General features: G+C 42.2%; 2 protein-coding genes across 2 annotated transcripts; both read left to right on the top strand.

Moving 5' to 3' along the window:
• The first annotated feature begins 419 nt into the window (after positions 1 to 419).
• On the top strand, positions 420 to 3,578 carry LOC130203396 (CMP-N-acetylneuraminate-beta-galactosamide-alpha-2,3-sialyltransferase 2-like). Its single transcript, XM_056429565.1, has 6 exons — positions 420 to 675; positions 1,430 to 1,626; positions 1,763 to 1,933; positions 2,413 to 2,443; positions 2,543 to 2,662; positions 2,829 to 3,578. Exons 1-6 carry the CDS (start codon positions 445 to 447, stop codon positions 2,994 to 2,996), a joined length of 918 nt encoding a protein of 305 aa, XP_056285540.1. The 5' UTR covers positions 420 to 444; the 3' UTR covers positions 2,997 to 3,578.
• Positions 3,579 to 6,425: 2,847 nt separating this feature from the next.
• LOC130203273 (CMP-N-acetylneuraminate-beta-galactosamide-alpha-2,3-sialyltransferase 1-like) lies at positions 6,426 to 18,690 on the top strand. The gene is made up of 8 exons (XM_056429312.1): positions 6,426 to 7,273; positions 10,611 to 10,642; positions 11,167 to 11,419; positions 12,357 to 12,553; positions 12,687 to 12,857; positions 13,442 to 13,481; positions 13,564 to 13,683; positions 18,253 to 18,690. Exons 2-8 carry the CDS (start codon positions 10,623 to 10,625, stop codon positions 18,418 to 18,420), a joined length of 969 nt encoding a protein of 322 aa, XP_056285287.1. The 5' UTR covers positions 6,426 to 7,273; positions 10,611 to 10,622; the 3' UTR covers positions 18,421 to 18,690.
• The last annotated feature ends 679 nt before the right edge of the window (positions 18,691 to 19,369 follow it).

Raw genomic sequence — 19,369 nt, 5'->3', positions numbered from 1 at the left:
CGTATGCGTATCGCATTTTGCTTTTTCAATACGAATGCTCCGATCAATCGTCACAAACCACAACCGAGGGGGACGGGTGTTTCAACATTGTTGGGGAACAGTAAAAAAAAAACAATAAATCAAGACATACAGACAAAACCAGTTCCTCCTCCATTAGAGTGACGTCACCAGAGCTTACCTGAACAAGTTCAGAGACTATATTTATTTATTTTTTCTTAGAAGAAGTCTCTTCTTGGACACAGGCCCAAACCTTTTATCTTCAAATATGATATATCTTGTCAGATACATGTACTGGAGCAGAACAGACGATATTTCCTGCTGAAGTCGAGTCGTGTAATTAGCATATCACAAACTGAATAAACCTCCTTAGTGACATTCCTCCACTGATGGAACTCTCTCGTCTCTATCGACAGGTCGCTTCCCTTCAGGCGTCACACCAACAAGATGAACTCAAAAGTGGGCGTGTTCATTCTCCTGCTGTGTGTGACGGGCATCTGTGTGTTTTGGAGAGCAGAAACCCCATCGTACCCACCGCCTCGGGAGGAGAGACCCTGCGCCTTTGACCGATGTTTACGTGAAAATGGGACGTTGTTTCTGCAGCGTTTTGACAAATTTGATGAACCATTTTTGTCAGCTAACCACAATCTCTCAGAGGAGGCGTTCAACTGGTGGAGGGTGAGTTGTGACCGGTGCAGTTCAAGTCAGGATCAGAAAGTTAACCATAACCAGGAAGATGTATTCAGGGTCAGTGCAGCTCTTCTCCAGCAGCCATTTTGACATACAAAGGTGTTTCTGATCAGAGTATGTTCTTATTCTATTTAGTACGTCACGATCCAGCATGCACCCTGTGCGTCACCAATGGACTGTAAAAACTCCTAGATTGATAGAAAAATATGTATTTCAGATGTTGGGGTGTACGGAGCCTTTTGATTGCACAGACACACACAACTACACACATATATGCACATCGTTTTAATATACCTTGATTCTCCATTTATTCTAGACAAAATCCCTGATCTTAATTTACTGTGTAAAGCACAGGTGTCAAACACGAGGCCTGCGATGACCTTTTCTTAAAGAAATTGAAAAAAAATATCCTGTGCTTTTATTTTGAAAGTTTAGGATTAAATGGATTTATGTTGTAATATTAGAGATATTTTCTGATGTACGATATTTCTACACTCAAATAAACAATAATCAAATGCAAATAGAGTTATTTAACAATATATTCGAGGAGTTTATAAAGTGTTTCCAGCCCTTTAAGAGGGCAGCCATGATGATGATTTGGCCCACAATGAACATGAGTTCGACACCCCTGGTGTAAAGGCTCTTCCGTCATAAAATCACTGCGGGGACAGTGACAGCAGATGTGTTAATTTAGTACAATTCCTGTGGTTTGATGTCAGTAATGTGTGTGTGTCCCTGACAGCGCTTACGGTCTAACAATCCCACCTTCAGTTCCTACATCGAGGTTGTGAAAAAGATTTTTCAGAAGTTCCCAAAAACCCCTGAACTTGAACCACCCAGCCCCGACCGCTGCAGGACTTGTGCTCTGGTGGGGAATTCTGCTAATTTGAACGGATCACATTACGGACCTCTCATAGATTTCCAGGACTTCGTCATAAGGTACGTGGAACGAGACCGCGGGACGAGCATGAATGTATTTTGTCATCCTCAAAGTCAGGAACTAAAAGTGAAAATTCCCGATCCTGTTTTCCCTATAAACAGTGACATGTGAAATTAATCCCTTTGTACTTTATAGAATTAACAACGCTCCTATGAAAGGCTATGAAAAAGATGTTGGGACCAGAACAACTCATCATGTCATGTATCCAGAGAGTTCTGTGAATTTAGATGACACCACACATCTGCTGCTGTTTGCATTTAAGATGCGCGATCTTGTGTGGATTACAAAGTACATTAACTCGGGCATGTGAGTAATCATTTTCATTTAAAAATAATGTTACTCTACTTTTCTTTCAGAATGGCTGGTTTATCATTTTATTGACAAAAAAAAGCTCCCCATCATTACCTTCGCATTGAAAATGCAGAAGGTTATGTTTTGATCGCCGTGTATTTATTTATTTATTTGTATGCGTGTTACTCGCATAACTAAAAAAGCATTAAACCGAATCGCATGAAATTTGGTGGGATGATTGGTTATTATCCGGGGACCATTTGATTAGATTTTGGGATTGATCGAAGGTCAAGGTCAAGGTCATGAAAAGGTCAACATCTTCTTTTTACCATAGCGCGGTCAATTGTTATCCAATTGGCATGCAACTAATGCCAAAATGTTCATAATTCAATGCCCAATCTTGTGATATGTGAAGGTATGCGCTCTACCGAGTGTCCATTCTAGTTTTATGTTGTGTTTGACATTTGTTATGCTAATTTCAACATCCCATATAGAAGAAGAGGACGCACGTTCAACACGGACCTGGTGAGTATTCTTGTAAAAGCGTTTCTCAATAAACTCTCCTGTCTCAAAGGGTAACGGTTCGTAAAAATATGTTTAAACCCCACTTCTGATTCCTAACAGATGAGCATCGTTAATCCAGCTTTTATTAAGTTTGTTCATCAAGTGTGGCTCAAGAAGAAGGGCTATTATCCATCCACTGGCTTCCTGGCTTTGATTCTTACTCTGCATCTTTGTGACGAGGTAGGTTTTATTTTTAATTGAAAGAATAACTTAACACACTAATCCATGACGAGTGGATGCTAATGCGTAAAAGGGGAAATCATGAAATCTTGTGTTATTTAGTGAGATTTTAGGAACGCTTTTACCACCTTTTCTGTTTCTAAATGTCTTTACCTTCGTCTTCCAGGTCCATTTGTTCGGCTTTGGAGCCGACAGTGAGGGACAGTGGCGTCATTACTGGGAAGAACTCAGAAACAAACTATTTAAAACTGGAGTGCATGCTGGAAATGTAGAGTTTGCAATGATCAAGGAGCTTTCTCAGAATCAAATAATCAAGTATTATGGGGGCTATTGATCTTTCTCCCAGCGTTTAACGTATTTAAGCCTCGATACTGAATCACATCCAGAGCCTCTCTCCTCAGACTCACCATCCTGCTGCACAGTTAACCCAACAGCTCTTCTGTTCTGCTGCCTCCATGTTTTTACATTACTGAAGTAGTGAGGTCAGGGGAAATGAATGTAAAGTTAATTAAACATTTTACAAAACACAGAGCATCAATTATTTCCAGAAACGTTTACATCTTTTCACTGTTTTTGATGTCTTCATGAAAAATTGCCTTTATAAAGTTCTTGGTAGTAGAAATACATGAAGCTACATAGTTTAAACAGAACATTTTATTTTTGGACATGAAATATACATTTAAATTCATGAGCTGAACATTTTTAAGCAGTGGTGGATTGCTATTGATGGTAGAAATCTCTGTGTACTATGTATATGATATATATTTATAACTTCACGAAAATGACAACAATGTTCTTTAACTGAAGTAGACTATATGGAAATAAAATGCCAAAATGTATTCATGTTTACGTGGAACAAAACAGGTTGGGGTTATGGTGAAGTACACTCGACCTTATTAAATGTAATGAATTGAATTAATAACTATGCTTTCGCCTATTCTTTGGTTTGTATTCACATTTTCCTGTGTTTTTCCTTGTGGTATTCTTCAGTAAGTGATGCTTTTTGCTCTGTACATTTCACTGGTAAAGGGACAGTTTACCCCAAAATCATTTTACCTGTAGTTGTCAGAGGGTGTGGTTTGGGGCAAAAGCTCAGCTGCAGAGGCAACAAGCAGGAGTCCAGGTAAAGGTGAAACAAAAAACTATGTACTGAGGAAAAGTCAAACTAGGAACTCGAGCTAGAAGGCGAAGTTACACAAGGGGAGCTGGAGCCGGAGCTGGGCGGCGACGGGACACGGTGAACTGGAACCGGCGACGGGACACGGTGAACTGGAACCGGCGACGGGACACGGTGAACTGGAACCGGGGACGGGACACGGGGAACTGGAACCGACCTGGGCGGCGACGGGACACGGGGAACTGGAGCCGGTGACAGGACACAGGGAGCTGGAGCCGGCGACGGGACACGGGGAACTGGAACCGGGGACGGGACACGGGGAACTGGAACCGGGGACGGGACACGGGGAACTGGAACCGGGGACGGGACACGGGGAACTGGAACCGACCTGGGCGGCGACGGGACACGGGGAACTGGAGCCGGTGACGGGACACAGGGAGCTGGAGCCGGCGACGGGACACGGGGAACTGGAACCGACCTGGGCGGCGATGGGACACGGGGAACTGGAGCCGGTGACGGTACACAGGGAGCTGGAGCCGGCGACGGGACACGGGGAACTGGAACCGACGACGGGACACGGGGAATTGGAGCCGGCGACGGGACACGGGGAACTGGAGCCGGTGACGGGACACGGGGAGCTGGAGACGGCGACGGAACACGGGGAACTGGAGCCGGCGACGGGACACGGGGAATTGGAGCCGGCGACGGGACACGGGGAACTGGAACCGACGACGGGACACGGGGAGCTGGAGCCGGCGACGGGACACGGCGAACTGGAACCGATGACGGGACACGGGGAGCTGGAGCCGGCGACGGGACACGGGGAACTGGAGCCGGCGACGGGACACGGGGAGCTGGAGCCGGCGACGGGACACGGGGAGCTGGAGCCGCGGCGGGACACGGGGAGCTGGAGCCGGCGACGGGACACGGGGAGCTGGAGCCGGCGACGGGACACGGGGAGCTGGAGCCGGCGACGGGACACGGGGAACTGGAGCCGGCGACGGGACACGGGGACCTGGAGCCGGCGACGGGACACGGGGAACTGGAGCCGGCGACGGGACACGGGGAACTGGAGCCGGCGACGGGACACGGGGAACTAGAGCTGGACACGGGGAACTGGAACCGACGACGGGACACGGGGAGCTGGAGCCGGCGACGGGACACGGGGAACTGGAGCTGGACACGGGGAGCTGGGGTGCATTTGCATTTCATGAATCTGAATCTTATTTCCTCCTTTGCACGTATGCAAACATTCAGTGTGGATCATCCTGTTTTATAAATGAAACCCTAGAAGTCCAAACAGAGGCAGGTGTTGATTTCTATATTTGGAATTTTGTAATACTCAGTGCACTGTTAGTTACGCGTTTTGTATATTTGTTTTAGAAAAAACGATGTAAAATTTTTCTTTTCACCAACTTCAAATTATTTCACACTACGGTTCCGATAAAAAAGACCTTTCCTGATACTACACTAATGGGCTGTAGAGGAGTAGTATTTTACTTTTGGATCAAGCAAATTATTGAGTTGATGAAAAACTGAAAAAATTTAAGTTGGCTAATGCAAACTATTGATTTGAAATAAATCTAACTATGACATACATCTGACTTGTTTACCAATTTAAGTAATTTGAAGTAAATTGTTAACACTACATGTCACTTGTCAGATTCAAATTGTATAGAACAGATCATATGGATTTTTCAAATAAAACAGAAGCATCATGCTTTGTACATAATACAAAATATAGGAATTAACACCTGCCTCTGTTTGGACTGCAGGAGTTTCATTTGTAGAAATAGTACACACTGAATGTTTGCATAATTACAATAATGCAAATATTTGTGCATCTCCAGCGCCCCTTCCTGGTCAAGCTCCGCCACATGATGATCACGACTGTGACAACAAGCAAAGAAGCCAGTGACCGATTGTCACGATTACTGTGGAAGCAATATTGTGGTTTCATGAATCTGAATATGTATTTTTGGAGCGCGTGTATTTCCTCCTTTGCGTATCTGTGATCTTTGGATTGATCACCGGCGATGATAAGTTAACACAGGTTAATTTACAGTAAACAAAGGTGTTTCTGATCAGATTCTGTTCTTATTCTATTTCGTATGTCATGATCCAGCATTGTCAAGTTCCGGCGCCAACCTAGCGCACTTTCCCACTTGAAAGGGATTGGTTCATCGAACCGGATTTAAACTGGGTTTCACTCAGAATGACAACAACTTTTCCTTTTTTCTTTCTCCTTTTATTTTGGAGTTAAGCCATTGCAGTCATTTCCGTTCGCTCCATATGGCAACGAAAGAGGTGAAAAACCTTTATAGAGAAAACAGAAAAACCCACATTTCAAATATGCCAGAAAAAAGCACTCTTTTCCCTTTGCACCCGTGCATTCTGCATGAGCACACAACCTACATTCACCACCGACAGATCCCCAGCTGTGCTTCCACTAACATATAAATCGTAAACAATATAAAAAGACACCAGACAATCAACCTTAGACCCCGTTTACACGATGGGAAAACGCATATATTTTCATGCGTTTTGGCCTTTCATTTACACAAAAACGGAGGTTTTATCACGGAAAACGATCATTTCTAAAAACTCCGGCCAAAGTGGAGATTTCTGAAAACTCCGTTTTTGTGTTGGCGTGTGAAGGAGGTCAAACGGAGTTTTAGGTTGTGTTGAATTAGATAATTTACTAAAGCAATATGTAAATTAGGATTTACTAATATACCATAACTTCATACATGTTGTTATAGAATGTGTGTTATTGTTTAATAATTTACAATATTGTTTGGTAAGTGTCTGTGTATTATTGTTTAATGCATTGCTGTAACACACTGGTGAAGATGAATCTCTTTGTGTTCCAAGAACACAGATCAGTGGCAGAAAGGAATCCCCTCCCCCCCCCCCCGGCATGGAGAGAGCCCCTGAAAGAAACCCCATTCATGCAGTGGACCGCATGGCAGAGGGCAAATGGTGGCCGGAGTGATGACGTCATGTGGATATGCAAATCTACCAACAGCCAGACGGCTCGGCCAATGAGCGAATTGGGGAAAGGTGTTACCAAGACAATGTATCCAATGAGAAGTGGATATTTCCCCTGGGGCGGGACGCCCGGGAAATATAAAATGAACTTTCGGAGGCTGCGAGAGACTTCTTTTAGGTGAAGCAAGAGACAGCTAACTACAATTGGTTTAGCCAGGAGTGGTCTGTGGATTGTGAAGCCTTAGAAGTCCTCGGCCGAGAATTTATACTCTGTATCTGAACAGTTATTAGTTATCAACGATTGGTTATACTTTTTATTAAATACATTTTATTATAACTTTTCGACTCCGGACATTTTCTTCGGTTCAGCACCAGGGGATTTCTGAATACCTAACAGTTTGGTGACCCTGACGTGATTCCTTGGTGTTTTGGATCGAGGAGGAACCGAGTTGAACATCTGGAAGGATCACTCTCCCCCACTCACACGAGGCCTCACAACAAGGGTAAGCAGAACCCATTGTTTTAAACTGAATTCTGCATAGTTTATCATAGACAACATTAGGTGTGAGTGGAGAAGAGTGTAAAACTAAACGCATAGATCTTGAAATAACTGTTGATGATCGGAGTATAAACTGTTGTATGTTGCATGCTGTGAGTCCTTCTAAAGAGGATCATTTGGATACCGGTTACGGGCAGGGCCAAAGAGCCCTGTGCCAAGGAGTGGCGTCGGCGTACGGACTCAAGGATTAAACAGGGCCGTTAAGCCCCTGGTTTTGCTGAGCGGGTGTAACATAAAGCTTGGGTAGTCTGTGCGGGGAAGAGTTACGTTTTTTAAGACGACGGTCTGACTTATAGTCTCCTTAGAATATGCATGGATCAGAACAAGATAAAAACCACAAACCGAAGGAGCTGAGCTAGCATTAGTTGGCAAGACGCTATTGAAGGATCAGAGGAGACGACAGCGCTCCTCGCTGGGAAAGAACATATAGTACTTTAAAAAAATTTTTTTAAAAAAAACCAGCATGGCGTAAAACAGGAAGTAGGACCGAGCGGTCGAGAGAGTACAGCACCGTTCTCGACCCTGCAGGCACCCAGAGCGAGCCAAGTTGAGAGCAGAACAGAGCAAGAACAGTAACGGAAGAATTCCTTTTGAAGATAACTATTAATTAGTAGAGTGTGCGACCATCTTTTACTTTTTGAAATTATGTTTTAAAGAAATGCATTGTTTTGCCAAATTTTTAATTTTTCTTTAAATTAACTGATCAATTGCCCGGCTAGCTCAGTCGGTAGAGAATGAGACTTCTAATTCAAAGGTTGTAGGTTATTCAGTTTTAAATTGATCACCTTTATTATTTTATATAGTCATCTATTTTATATTTTTAGTATAATTTTTCCTCAGTCTCTCTTAAAGATTTGACCCCTTTCAAGCATAACTGCAGTTTTTTCAGCCACAAGGCACCTCTCTTAGCAGTTCAGATAAAAATAATAAAAGAAAAACTGAGAAAAAGGTTGATGTTTCTAACAGCATGGCCAGCATTTAAACTTGAGCAGCTATAAAAAACATTAGAATAACATTTAAAAAAGGTAACGATTAAGAGATTTTACATCAAATATGGAAACATCAAGTGTTATACAACTCCATTAATCCAATCGTAATAATCATATTCACTTGGATTCAATGTGACAGTGTGTATTGCATGTTTCGTATCCAATTTACCATCGTTAACATTGTAAAAAGTGAAATGATTAAAAAGGTTCAATTTGAATCCCATAGCCGTTTGAGTTGTTGCTCACCACAGCAGGCGATGGCGTCTGAACCACACCTCGCCGCTCACCAGGTTGGTGTGTACCTGCATGGCTTGTTCGCTGTCCTGCTGGTGATGAAATCCGTGGTGGAGGAGGGGCAATAGGTGGAGGAGGGGCAACTGTCCCGCTAGTGGTTGGACCCCTGTTTTTTTTGGGGGGGCCGATTTTCAGTCTCGCTGTCTGCATCGAGTCCCCATAGAAATGGCTAGAAATGAAGTTCGGGAAAAAAAATATTATTTGTCATACTATAACATTGAATGACAGACACTTTATTTTATTAAGGTAAAAGAGTTCTAAAGAATAAAATGTCTACACATTTACTCACACAGGCATTGGCTTTCTCCTTTTAGGAATTGCCTCCTCTTCTGAATGGAGATCGGATGTGTCACAGGACATGTATTTTTTTTAACCATCGCCTTGCCACCAAGTAATCATCTAAAAATTAAGTCAAAACACAATGAAAAAGTACAGAATTATGACCAGAACAATGTGATTAAAATGTTGTTTTCCCCCCCATATGTAACATAAGGTAAATGTTTTTTTATATTCGTTTCAACTGCTAATTATGAGAATATTAATATAATTAGCATGCCGCATGATCTAATTATTCTGACATCATGTGTCTGCCAGTCGGGTTGAGGTTCTTCGGCACTTCGGACCTTTGAGCTAAAAGAGCGCTCCTCGTTATTAGCTCACGAGCTAGCGCTCCTCGTTATTACATTGCCCAGCTTCAATCGCGGTCATAACCACTGAAAATTCAGCGCTAGCTGCAGAAGATATAGATATAACCCTAACCGAGATAGTTCGAAAACTAGCCATAATTCGACAGTATAGCAACACAATTCAACACTTACCTAAGTAGTACGTCTGGCGCGAAGAGCTGCAGGTTTGAAAATACCAGTTTGGAAAGTCGAGGCGCAGAAGTAGGAGGAGCAACGATTTAGAACATCCGCCTGGGGCAACGAACACCGCTGTGTGAACCGGATGCGGATGCAGGCGGATCCGGATCACATGACCAAACCGAGTGCGACAGTAGGGCGGAGCTAGCGACCTGAGGGCGGATCTAGCGTCAGTAGGGCGGAGCTATCGACCTGAGGGCGGATCTAGCGACCTGAGGGCGGATCTAGCGACCTGAGGGCGGATCTAGCGACAATAGGGCGGATCTAGCGACCTGAGGGCGGCTCCGCCCCGGAATCGGTTGCTATCTGGCACACATGTCAAATCAGATAAAATAATGATGTGGCCCGTCGCCAAGAATCTTGCCTGTCACGCATGCACAGCGCGTAACATTTACACCAAAGTACAGGCATGTTGCTCTTTATCATTTGTTTCAGGAGTGACTTCTCAAGGAGGAGTGGCGTTAAACTGTGGCCATGGACTCACGTTTGCCTTCTTAGCAATATTCATTTAGAACATAGTTGTCAACCAATAGCAAATTGGGCTATACAAATAAACTCAATTGAATTGAATTGAATAGATGATATTAGAAGATTAGAGATACACGCAAGGTTTTCTAAATTAGAATATTTCTTTGATCCTTTACGTGCATTTCCTCCTTTTGATCCGGTGCATTTAGTGTTTAATAAATGAGACCCTCATGGAGCCAGTGCTCTTAATCCCCTTTTTTCTGTTACTCATCATTGCAGAGATATTTGCCATAATAAGATCTCACAGTTTTTGCTCAGTATTTCTTATATAATTAGTTGTAACAAAAGAAAAATCCTTGACAATCTGTGTCATAACAGTATTGAGTGTGAGACTCTGTGCCTGTGAAGTTGCTGCCTGTGAATCTTTTCTATCTCTCTATATGAGATGACAATTTGTTTTAGAACGAGTGCAACTCGCCATCCACACCTTAAAATTCCTCACAAGAACAGGTGGAGGGGGGGGGGGGGTTAAATGGGTACAACAGATTCAGTTCACCTTTAAGAGTCTACATACGAGGAACACTTTTAAACTTGTGGTTAGTACACGGGGGAGGTTTTTATATTCAGTTTATTTACCCTTCTTTTATTTTCACGGTCACGAGCAAAGGAGGTGACGAGGATGACCTGGAGCTGCCTACGGTAAGAATATTTAATCTTCTCACTAAGATGATTTGTTGATATATAATAAATTTCTTGAACAGTACATTTAATGCTTTCATTAAACAAAAACTTAATTATTTTGGTGGTTATATATGGAGATACCATTACGTTTTGTTTTTTTACAACGTTCAAACTTATCTTTGAAGGACCAGATATATTCATATAATGACAGAGGTTGGCTAAAAATCTAAACATAAAATGTAGCTTTTTTTAATGTGAATGTCTTCATGGATTGTTGACACGAAACGCAGAAAACACACAAACAACAACAAAGGGTGACGGGTGTTTCAACATGGTTAGGGATGGGAAGAAAACAAATCTAGACAAGCAGACTTGGACAACATGTCCAAACCTTTTATCCTCAAATATGATTTATCTTGTCAGATACATATCCATATATGTCGAGTGGTGTATTAAGCATATCACAAACTGAATAAAGCCACTTCCTGACGTTCCACCACTGATGGAACTCTCTCGTCTCTGTCGACATCCTTTGTCTACAGATCGCTTCGCTTCAGGTGTCTCACATCCAAAGTGGGCGTGTTCATTCTCCTGCTGTGTGTGACGGGCATCTGTGTGTTTTGGAGGGGAGAAATCCCATCGTACTTCCCGCCTGGAGAGGGAAGACCCTGCGCCTGTGACCGATGTTTACGTGAAGACGAGACCTTATTCATGCAGCGATTTAGCAAATTTGAGGAACCACCGTTTTTGTCACAATACCACAATCTCTCAGAGAATCATTTCAACTGGTGGAGGGTAAGTTGTGACCGGTCTCTCAACGTGCAGCTCAAATACGATCACATCCAACGTGTGCCTGCATCACGGTGGTGGCTGACAGTCCTAGCCTCGCCACCGCTGGGCAGCCCTTGTTCCGGCACATGTTCTGGCCAACGTGATCGCCTTCTGAGTCCAATGAATGATGACTCCGCAGATTCCACTGAGCAATGACAATGCTCGTTGTCATGTTGCAGTTTAATTCAAATGTGTTCTACTCATTCTACACAACCATGCGTAGTGAGCAACTTTATAATATCAAATTAACAACCAACCAGTAAGATGCATTTAGTGGAGTGCAGCTCTTCTCCAGGACCCTTTGCACAGCAGCCATTTCGACATATACAGGTGTTTCTGATCAAATGATGGTCTTATTATATTTAGTATACCATGATCCAGCATGCACCTTGTGCGTCACCAATCGGTTGTAAAAACTTGTAGATTGATAGAAAGTAAGTATTTCAGATTTTGGGGTTGTACAGAGCCTTTTTAATAAACCACAACTTATTAATACAAGTGCTACCCCTTGTGGTCTCTTTCCGGCCCAGGACCGCTTCATAGTAGTACAGGTGACAGCGGGCAGACAATGTCAGCAGGAAACTGGAAACAAAAGTGTGAGTCACTACAACCACAAGACTTCCTTGAGCATGCCTGGAAACCCTAAATATTTGCCAGCAGCTGAGTCTAGCCGCGACCCACCCGCCACAACAGTTTAATGTAAGATGGGAGATGAGCTTTGGACGGACATGAAGTTGCGCACTCACTCTGTCACGACTTTAGGGACGCACACACACACACACACACACACACACACACACACACACACACACACACACACACACACAAAGAAACCCTGCAGTAAAGTTATTTCGTCCAATTCTTGTGGTCTGATGTAAGCAACGTTTGGTGTTCCTGACAGCGCCTACAGTCTGATGGCCGTAACTTCAGTGTTTACAAAGAAACGGTGAACAAGATGTTTCAGATGTTCCCAATAAACGCTGAAGTTGAAGCATCCAGCCCCGACCGCTGCAGGACTTGTGCTGTGGTGGGGAATTCTATGAATTTGAAGAATTCCCATTACGGACCCCTCATAGATTTCCAGGACTTCGTCATAAGGTACGTGGAACGAGACACGGGGACGAGCATGAATGTATTTTTTCATCCTCAAAGTCAGAAACTAAAAGTGAAAATTCACGATCCTGTTTTCCCTATAAACTATATGTGAAATAAATCCCTTTGTACTTTATAGAATTAACAAAGGTCTTACCAAAGGCTATGAAGAAGATGTTGGGACCAGAACAACTCATCATGTCATGTATCCAGTTAGTGCTGTGGACTTGGAGAACACCACAAGTCTGGTGCTGTTTGCATTCAAGATCCTGGACCTGGAGTGGATGATGAAGGCCCTCAATACAGGAATGTGAGGAGACATTTGCAGTTTCAAATCGAGTTGCTATACTTTTCTTTCAGGATGCCTGGTCTATTAATTCAATGACAAAACTAGAACGGGCACTCGGTAGAGCGCATACCTTCGCACATCACAAGATTGGGTATTGAATTATGAACATGTTGGCATTAGTTGCATGCCAATTGGATACAAATTGACCGCGCAATGGTAAAAAGAAGATTGTTGCCTTTTCATGACCTTGACATTGACCTTTGACCTGATCGATCCCATCAAATGGTCTTCGGATAATAACCAATCATCCCACCAAATTTCATGCGATGCAAGAAGATGTTCACCTTTTCATGGCCATGACCTTGACCTTCGACCCGATGAATCCCAAAATCTAATCAAATGGTCCCCGGATAATAACCAATCATCCCACCAAATTTCATGCGATTCGGTTTAATACTTTTTGAGTTATGCGAGTAACAGGCATACAAATAAATAAATAAATACACGGCGATCAAAACATAACCTTCTGCATGTTCAATGCGAAGGTAAAAAAGCTGCTCATCATTTTATGTTGTGTTTGACATTTTTTTGGCTAATTTCAACAGCTCATTTGAAGAAAGACCACTGAAGGCCAACACGGACTTGGTGAGTATTCTTCTGAATGCTTTAGTCAAGAACCTCTCCTGTCTCAAAAGGTTATGGTTTAAAACCTTCTGATCCCGAACAGGTGATGGTCCTGAATCCAGCTTTTATGCGGTATGTTCATCTCGTGTGGCTAAGGAGGAGGGGCCATTATCCATCCACTGGCTTCATGGCTTTGATTCTTGCTCTGCATATTTGTGACGAGGTAGGTTTTATTTTTAAATTGAAAAATGTCGTAACGACGGTTGGGTATCGAGAACCGGTGCCATTGTGGTACCGGTTCCAATACAACCGGTATTACCCGGATCAAAACGCAACGCACATTCCGGTGCTTCCTTTCGGTGCCTGAGACGATTGAAATTGAAAAAAACAATTATTATGAACTTCTCAGGTGACTCCGCCCTGTCAGGTTACGAGCCTCTCATATTTAACTCTGACAGCGGAGGCGTGGCCGTATGTGACGGCGTGAACCCGTGTCGAGCACACCAGCGTCAGGCTGGACGCGACGGGGAGGCCGTCACCGGTCCCCCTGAACACGGGGAGACCGATGATGACGAGCAGCCTGAACTCGCTAGCTACGAGCTACGAGCTACGAGCGTGAGTCTGTCAGCAGATGTGTTGGTGTTCAGCGGTCCCGGCTGTATACCCGGTTTTACCGGTAATATGAAGACGGAGGAATGAAGACCGTGGGGCATCACTTAGTTTCAGTGTAACTCTCATCAAAACAGTGACAGGTTTAACCCTATAACGTCTGCACATGACAATACATATATCAGAGCTCTCAAGTTTTGAAGACAGGCAAGAGTGACATATCCATCATCCCCCCCCAAAGAGGTTTTTAATGTCCTCATTGTGCGTTTTTTCTTTTTAAGTATCGGTTTAGGCACCGTTTAGGCACCGGTATCGTTTTAAAAGTACCGGTTTAGCACCGGTATCAGAAAAAACCCAAACGATGCCCATCCCTAGTCGTAACACACTCAAGAATGACAAAAGGACAAAATAGTGTTATTTATTGTGATTTTAGGAACGCTTTTACCACATTTCCTGTTCCTAAACATGTTCAGATAGATACTTTATTAATCCCCAAGGGGAAATTTGTCGTCACAGTAGCAGCACCAATAAACTAAACACACGAGAATAAAATATAAAATATAAAAAACAGGGATGAAAGATATAGAAGTATACAAGTAAAATATAAAATACAAAATGAAGTATTTATATGTATATAAAATGAAACATATATGTATATATATATACACATAAACAAATATAATACAATGACTGTGCAAAGTATACAAAGTAAAATATAAAATATATGTATATACTAGTGCTGTGAAAAATAACGCGTTAACTCAGTTCATTCAATTACAGGTTTAACTAGTTATTTATTTTTAACGCATTTAACGCATGCGCAGAATGAGCTTCCAATCCGTCTGTTGTTGGTCGTCGGGACGAAAAAAAAGTCACTTGCAAAATGAGCTTCCAATACACCACTTCAATCTGAACTCTGTCCGCTCTCATGCAGACGGTCTGTTCATCGGTAATGATCCTTCCGCAGGTTCACCTCCGGAAACCTTGTTACGACTTCTACTTCCTGTAGATCAGGGTCTCAACACGTCGATCGCGACCTGCCAGTCGATCGCGGCGTAGTGTTGGTAGATCGCATGACATTAAAAAGATTGGCCCGCCCCTGACATGTTCTCTAGAGCACGTCTATGTTCTTTTATTAAACTAAACATCTGTTGTTGATCGTATCTCCACAGCAGCATGTCATTTCTGTCTCTTCGCTGCGTTAACACTTATCGATCTCCGTCTCGCGCCGCAGAGCTCCGTGCGCGCATCGACCGAGCAAAAAAGTCACTTGTCAATCTGTCCACCTGTCCGGGCCGGTGAGGTTTCAGCTTTGCAGCGGTGTCCCGCCGTCCCTTTCATCACGGCCCAGTTCATGAAGAAAACCCACACAGTCAGTTTGCCTCAGCAGCTGCTAGAGGAAGACTAGAGGCCTTTAGATTGTATCATGGTGGAGTTAATGGTTGACAAACAAGAGAAAATGTTCTGTTTAACCCTCCTGTTACCTTTACTTTACTAACATATTTTACCCTCCGGGTCAATTTGACCCCAGCAATTAAAACCTCCAGAAAATTATTAGAATTAATATTGCTTCCCAAGTTTAAGTGTGAGGTACTTTATGTTTGTTTGTTGACTACCTAAATAGCCCTTTAAATAAATAAAAAAGTTGATATTTCTGATATGTTTGACACAGTGAAAAACAGCCTGGGGTCAAATTGACCCCAAAGAACACCGACATTAAACATTGAATGGGGTCAAATTGACCCGAAAGGTAACAGGAGGGTGAAACATTCTGTTTAGGATGAAGATGTATTAATGTTCCATATGGAAGAAAACTGCTAAATAACTGCTGAGTTGCAGCACCATTGTATAGAAGAATGAATAAATGTATATATCAGTCTTTTGTCATAAATCTCTATGTTCTCACAAAATATACCGAGAATATCGGTAATATGTGATTAATCATGATTAATCCACAAAAACCTGTGATTAATCCGATTAAAAATGTTAATCGTTTCACAGCCATAGTATATACACTACCGTTCAAAAGTTTGGGATCACCCAGACAATTTCGTGTTTTCCATGAAAACTCACACTTTTATTTATCAAATGAGTTGCAAAATGTATAGAAAATATAGTCAAGACATTGACCAGGTTATAAATAATGATTTGTATTTGAAGTATTAATTTTTTTCTTCAAACTTTGCTTTCGTCAAAGAATGCTCCTTTTGCAGCAATTACAGCATTGCAGACCTTTGGCATTCTAGCTGTTAATTTGTTGAGGTAATCTGTTGAAATGTCACCCCACGCTTCCTGAAGCACCTCCACCAGTTGTATTGGCTTGATGGGCACTTCTTGCGGACCATACGGTCAAGCTGCTCCCACAACAGCTCAATGGGGTTGAGATCTGGTGACTGGCCACTCCATTACAGACAGCAAGCTGCCTGCTTCTTCCCTCAATAGTTCTTCACAATGTGGAGGTGTGCTTTGGGTCATTGTCCTGTTGGAGGAGGACATTGGCTCCAATCAAGCGCTGCCCACAGGGTATGGCATGGCGTTGCAAAATGGAGTGATAGCCTTCCTTATTTAAAATCCCTTTTACCTGGTACAAATCTCCCACTTTCCCAGCACCAAAGCAGCCCCAGACCATCACATGACCTCCACCATGCTTGACAGATGGTGTCAGGCACTCTTCCAGCATCTTTTCACCTGTTCTGCGTCTCACAAATGTTCTTCTGTGTGATCCAAACACCTCAAACTTGGATTCATCTGTCCAGAACACCTTTTTCCAATCTTCCTCTGTCCAATGCCTGTGTTCTTTTGCCCATACCAATCTTTTCTTTTGATTGGCCAGTCTCAGATATGGCTTTTTCTTTGCCACTCTGCCTAGAAGGCCAGCATCCCGGAGTCGCCTCTTCACTGTCGACGTTGACACTGGCGTTTAGCGGGTACCATTTAAAGAAGCTGCCAGTTGAGGACCTGTGAGGCGTCTATTTCTCAAACTAGAGACTCTAATGTACTTGTCTTCTTGCTGAGTTGTGCACCGGGGCCTCCCACTTCTCTTTCTGCTCTGGTTAGAGCCCGTTTGTGCTGTTCTCTGAAGGGAGTAGTACACACCGCTGGAGGACATTTTCAGTTTCTTTGCAATTTCTCGCATGGAATAGCCTTCATTTCTGAGAACAAGAATAGACTGGCGAGTTTCACATGAAAGTTCTTTTTTTCTGGCCATTTTGAGAGTCTTATCGAACCCACAAATGTGATGCTCCAGATAATCAACTAGCTCAAAGGAAGGCCAGTTGTATAGCTTCTCTCATCAGCAAAACAGTTTTCAGCTGTGCTAACATAATTGCACAAGGGTTTTCTAATCAGACATTAGTCTTCTAAGGCGATTAGCAAACACAATGTACCATTAGAACACTGGAGTGATAGTTGATGGAAATGGGCCTCGATACACCTCTGGAGATATTTCATTAGAAACAAGACGTTTCCACCTAGAATAGTCATTTACCACATTAACAATGTATAGTGTGTATTTCTGATTGATTTAATGTTATCTTCATTGATAAAAACAATGGACATTTCTAAGTGATCCCAAACTTTTGAACGGTAGTGTATATACACAACATATACAGGACTGTCTCAGAAAATTAGAATATTGTGATAAAGTTCTTTATTTTCTGTAATGCAATTAAAAAAACAAAAATGTCATGCATTCTGGATTCATTACAAATCAACTGAAATATTGCAAGCCTTTTATTCTTTTAATATTGCTGATTATGGCTTACAGCTTAAGAAAACTCTAAAATCCTATCTCATAAAATTTTAATATTTCCTCAGACCAAGTAAAAAAAAAGATTTATAACAGCTGAGTGTTTGTCAAGGCTCAGGAAACCCTTGCAGGTGTTTCGAGTTAATTAGACAATTCAAGTGATTTGTTTAATACCCTACTAGTATACTTTTTCATGATATTCTAATATTTAGAGATAGGATATTTGAGTTTTCTTAAGCTGTAAGCCATAATCAGCAATAAATCAGAATAAAAGGCTTGCAATATTTCAGTTGATTTGTAATGAATCCAGAATGCATGACATTTTTGCTTTTTTAATTGCATTACAGAAAATAAAGAACTTCATCACAATATTCTAATTTTCTGAGACAGTCCTGTATGCATACACAAATATAATACAATACCTTCGTCTTCCAGGTCCATGTGTTCGGTTATGGAGCCGACAGTGATGGAAGATGGACTCATTACTGGGAACATAAGAGAAGAAGGGGGTTCAGAACTGGATGGCATCCTGGACATTTTGAGTTTGCAATGATCAAGGAGCTCGGTCGGCATCAGATAATCAAGTTTTATAGGGGGTGGTGACGTTTCTCTCAGCGTTCAATGGATTTAAGCATCGAAAGAGCAGAACAAGACTCGGAAGCTGTCATCCTGCTGCACACGTGAACCCTTCAGCGGTTCCATTCTGATGCCTCCGTGGTTTTTCTCTGTGAACATGACTGAAGGAGTTCAGGGGAAATTAATGTAAAATTGAATGTTACATGAAATTTGAACAGGAGAGCTTTTTAGAAAACACAGAGCATCGATTGTTTGCAGAAACGTTTAAGTTTTTTTTTTTTTTACATTAAATATTGTAATAATAAATTGCCTTTGTAAAGTTCTTGGTAGTAGAAATACATGAAGCTACATAGTTTAAACAGAACATTTCATTTTTGAAATGAAATGTACATTTTAATTCATGAGCGGCCAATTTTGATGTCGTGATGGATTGCTTGCCTGAGTTTCTGATAGTAGATCCCTTATTAATTATCATATTTTCATTATGTATTAATTTAAACATAGACTTTATTTACAATGTGCAAGTTAAAGCCCCATTATGTAGTTTTTCCCTTTTAGCGCCCCCTTCAGTTTTTGAGGTATTTAACGTTTACTTCAGTGTCGTAAATACCCAGTTACGATATATGCAGCCTCACATACACTTGTATTGAGTTGGGATCATGTGTTGTCCTGTATTATAATTATAATTATTATTGTTATTATTTGTACGTGTCACGGGTTATAAAAGGTGACGAGGGGGAGGTGACGCAAGGTTTTTTTTGTTTGGAGCGCGCTGACAGACGCGCTCCAAACTGTTATGTGTTGCTATGGAGATTGAACCCAAACGCAGACTGACAACAGCTAGCTTGAATAGAATCAGAGCTCTTTATTCCAAAAACAAGGCAAAACAGAAATAACAAAAAGGTAGGGGTCTCAGACCAAAGTCTCTTGCTCCGAGGTCGGGAGGGAAGCTCGACCGAACACTCAACAAAAAGGA

Source organism: Pseudoliparis swirei, chromosome 1 (genome assembly GCF_029220125.1).
Source record: "Pseudoliparis swirei isolate HS2019 ecotype Mariana Trench chromosome 1, NWPU_hadal_v1, whole genome shotgun sequence".
Lineage (NCBI taxonomy): Eukaryota > Metazoa > Chordata > Actinopteri > Perciformes > Liparidae > Pseudoliparis > Pseudoliparis swirei.
Note: the sequence above shows the minus strand (reverse complement) of the source record. Positions and strands in the feature narration are given on the sequence as shown.

Excerpts from the sequence above, each read along its gene's own strand:
- LOC130203396 (XM_056429565.1), top strand. The coding sequence starts at position 445 with ATGAACTCAAAAGTGGGCGTGTTCATTCTCCTGCTGTGTGTGACGGGC. Across the intron at positions 676-1,429 it reads AGGCGTTCAACTGGTGGAGG|CGCTTACGGTCTAACAATCC; the intron begins GTGAGTTGTGAC and ends TGTCCCTGACAG. Across the intron at positions 2,444-2,542 it reads GCACGTTCAACACGGACCTG|ATGAGCATCGTTAATCCAGC; the intron begins GTGAGTATTCTT and ends GATTCCTAACAG.
- LOC130203273 (XM_056429312.1), top strand. The coding sequence starts at position 10,623 with ATGACCTGGAGCTGCCTACG. Across the intron at positions 12,858-13,441 it reads AAGGCCCTCAATACAGGAAT|CTCATTTGAAGAAAGACCAC; the intron begins GTGAGGAGACAT and ends TAATTTCAACAG. Across the intron at positions 13,684-18,252 it reads CTCTGCATATTTGTGACGAG|GTCCATGTGTTCGGTTATGG; the intron begins GTAGGTTTTATT and ends TTCGTCTTCCAG.